The sequence below is a fragment of the Entamoeba invadens genome, assembly GCF_000330505.1.
Source record: "Entamoeba invadens IP1 unplaced genomic scaffold scaff_1105074726127, whole genome shotgun sequence".
Taxonomy (NCBI): Eukaryota; Evosea; order Mastigamoebida; family Endamoebidae; genus Entamoeba; species Entamoeba invadens.
In genome coordinates, this window is record NW_004443569.1 from 143,384 (window position 1) to 144,942 (window position 1,559).

General features: G+C 38.2%; 1 protein-coding gene across 1 annotated transcript; it reads left to right on the forward strand.

The window, feature by feature from the left end:
• Positions 1 to 113: 113 nt before the first annotated feature.
• Positions 114 to 1,024, forward strand: EIN_444060 (myosin heavy chain, clone, putative; the record flags this gene model as incomplete). The annotated part of the gene is made up of 3 exons (XM_004259109.1): positions 114 to 161; positions 201 to 765; positions 813 to 1,024. 3 exons carry the CDS (start codon positions 114 to 116, stop codon positions 1,022 to 1,024), a joined length of 825 nt encoding a protein of 274 aa, XP_004259157.1.
• Between the last annotated feature and the right edge of the window lie 535 nt (positions 1,025 to 1,559).

The following is a 1,559-nucleotide window of genomic DNA, read 5'->3' on the forward strand; positions in this document are numbered from 1 at the left end:
ACGAAGCTCAAATCCAAGTGTTGAAGGATGACATCGGAAAAAATTGTAAAGATGTTATGGAGAAGACTGAAAATCGAATTTAAATCAAAAAGACGTTGAAATTCATAACTTGAATGAACAACTTGCCTAAACTGCTGATAACAAAGACAAGCTTGAGGCTGGTGCCGAGAACATGAATAGAAAAAAATGCTCAAGTTAAGCAACTGGCTCAATTGAATGCTGACAATGACAATTTGACTAAGGCCAAATCCGTTGTTGATGCCAAATTGGAAGACGCTGAAAGAGAAAAAGCTGCTCTTAATGAAGAAGTTGAAGCCGTAATTGAGAAGTTGAGAATTACTAAGAACGACTTGGGAAGAACTAAAACCGAACTCGACCAACTCCAACAGAATATTGACTACCTCAAGAAGTATGCCGACACCGATGCCGCTGATAAGAAAAAACTCAATGGAACTGTTAATGAGAGCAATAAGAAGATTGAGGAATTGAGTGCCAAAGTCGACGAACTTTCTGATGTTATTACAAGAAGAGAACAAGAAGTCGCTGAAGCCAATGAAGAGCTTGAAACAGTCAAGAAGGACAAATTTGCCAAAGAAAAGGAGGCAAAGAAGTTGAAAGCAGAAAACGACGAAATTAAAGAGAACATGAAGAAATTGGCGAATGACAAAGACCAACTTTCTTCTGAAAAGAAGAAGCTTCAAGACGAATATGACCAACTTAATGACTTGGTCTCTGGACATGAAGATGAGACCAACAATCTGAATGGTTCGATCAAAAAGTTACAAAGAGACTTAGAAGCAAACAACACTGAGTTGACGAATTAAGAGACAAAACAGCTAAAGACAAGAAGAAAATAGCACATTTGGAACAAAAATTGCAAGACCTTGAATATAGACCAGTTGGGACTTCAAATATCGATCAAACAGAGGTCAACAAGAGAGACAACCAAATTGCTGATTTGGAGAAGGCAGTTGCTGCGTTGAAAGATCAGAACACTCAACTTGATGCTGCTTTTAAGATATGAAAAAGCAATCGGTTGAAGACGCTTCTAAGATTGGGGATTATGAATCACAAATTAATGCACTTGAAGCACAAAAGAAGATGGCATTGGACGACAAAACTGAAGCTGAAAAAACCGCTGCGGACCAATCTGATAGAAGAAAAAAGATGGAAGACCAAGTCAAAGCACTCAATGTATAAGTTTCATCACTTAAAGTCCAAGTCAGTGCACCAGCTTCTGTTGCTCAAGAAGTAGAGAAGAACATGTTGAATGCAAGAATTGCTGAAATTCAAACTCAACTTGATCAAGAAAGCTGACAGCGCAGATGCTGCTCGAAAGGCTGATTTACAGAAGGAACTTGAGAAGGAGAGAGCAATGAAACAATAAAACGACAAAGAAACTCAAAAACTTAGAGTTAAAGTCACCGATTCAGAAGCTAAATTGGCAGACGCTGGTGCTACTGGAGCTTCTATTGCTAAATTGAAAGCAAAATATGAAACAGAATTAGAAGAAGCACAAAACGCAGCTACTAAAGCTAAGAAACAAGTAAACAGTATGC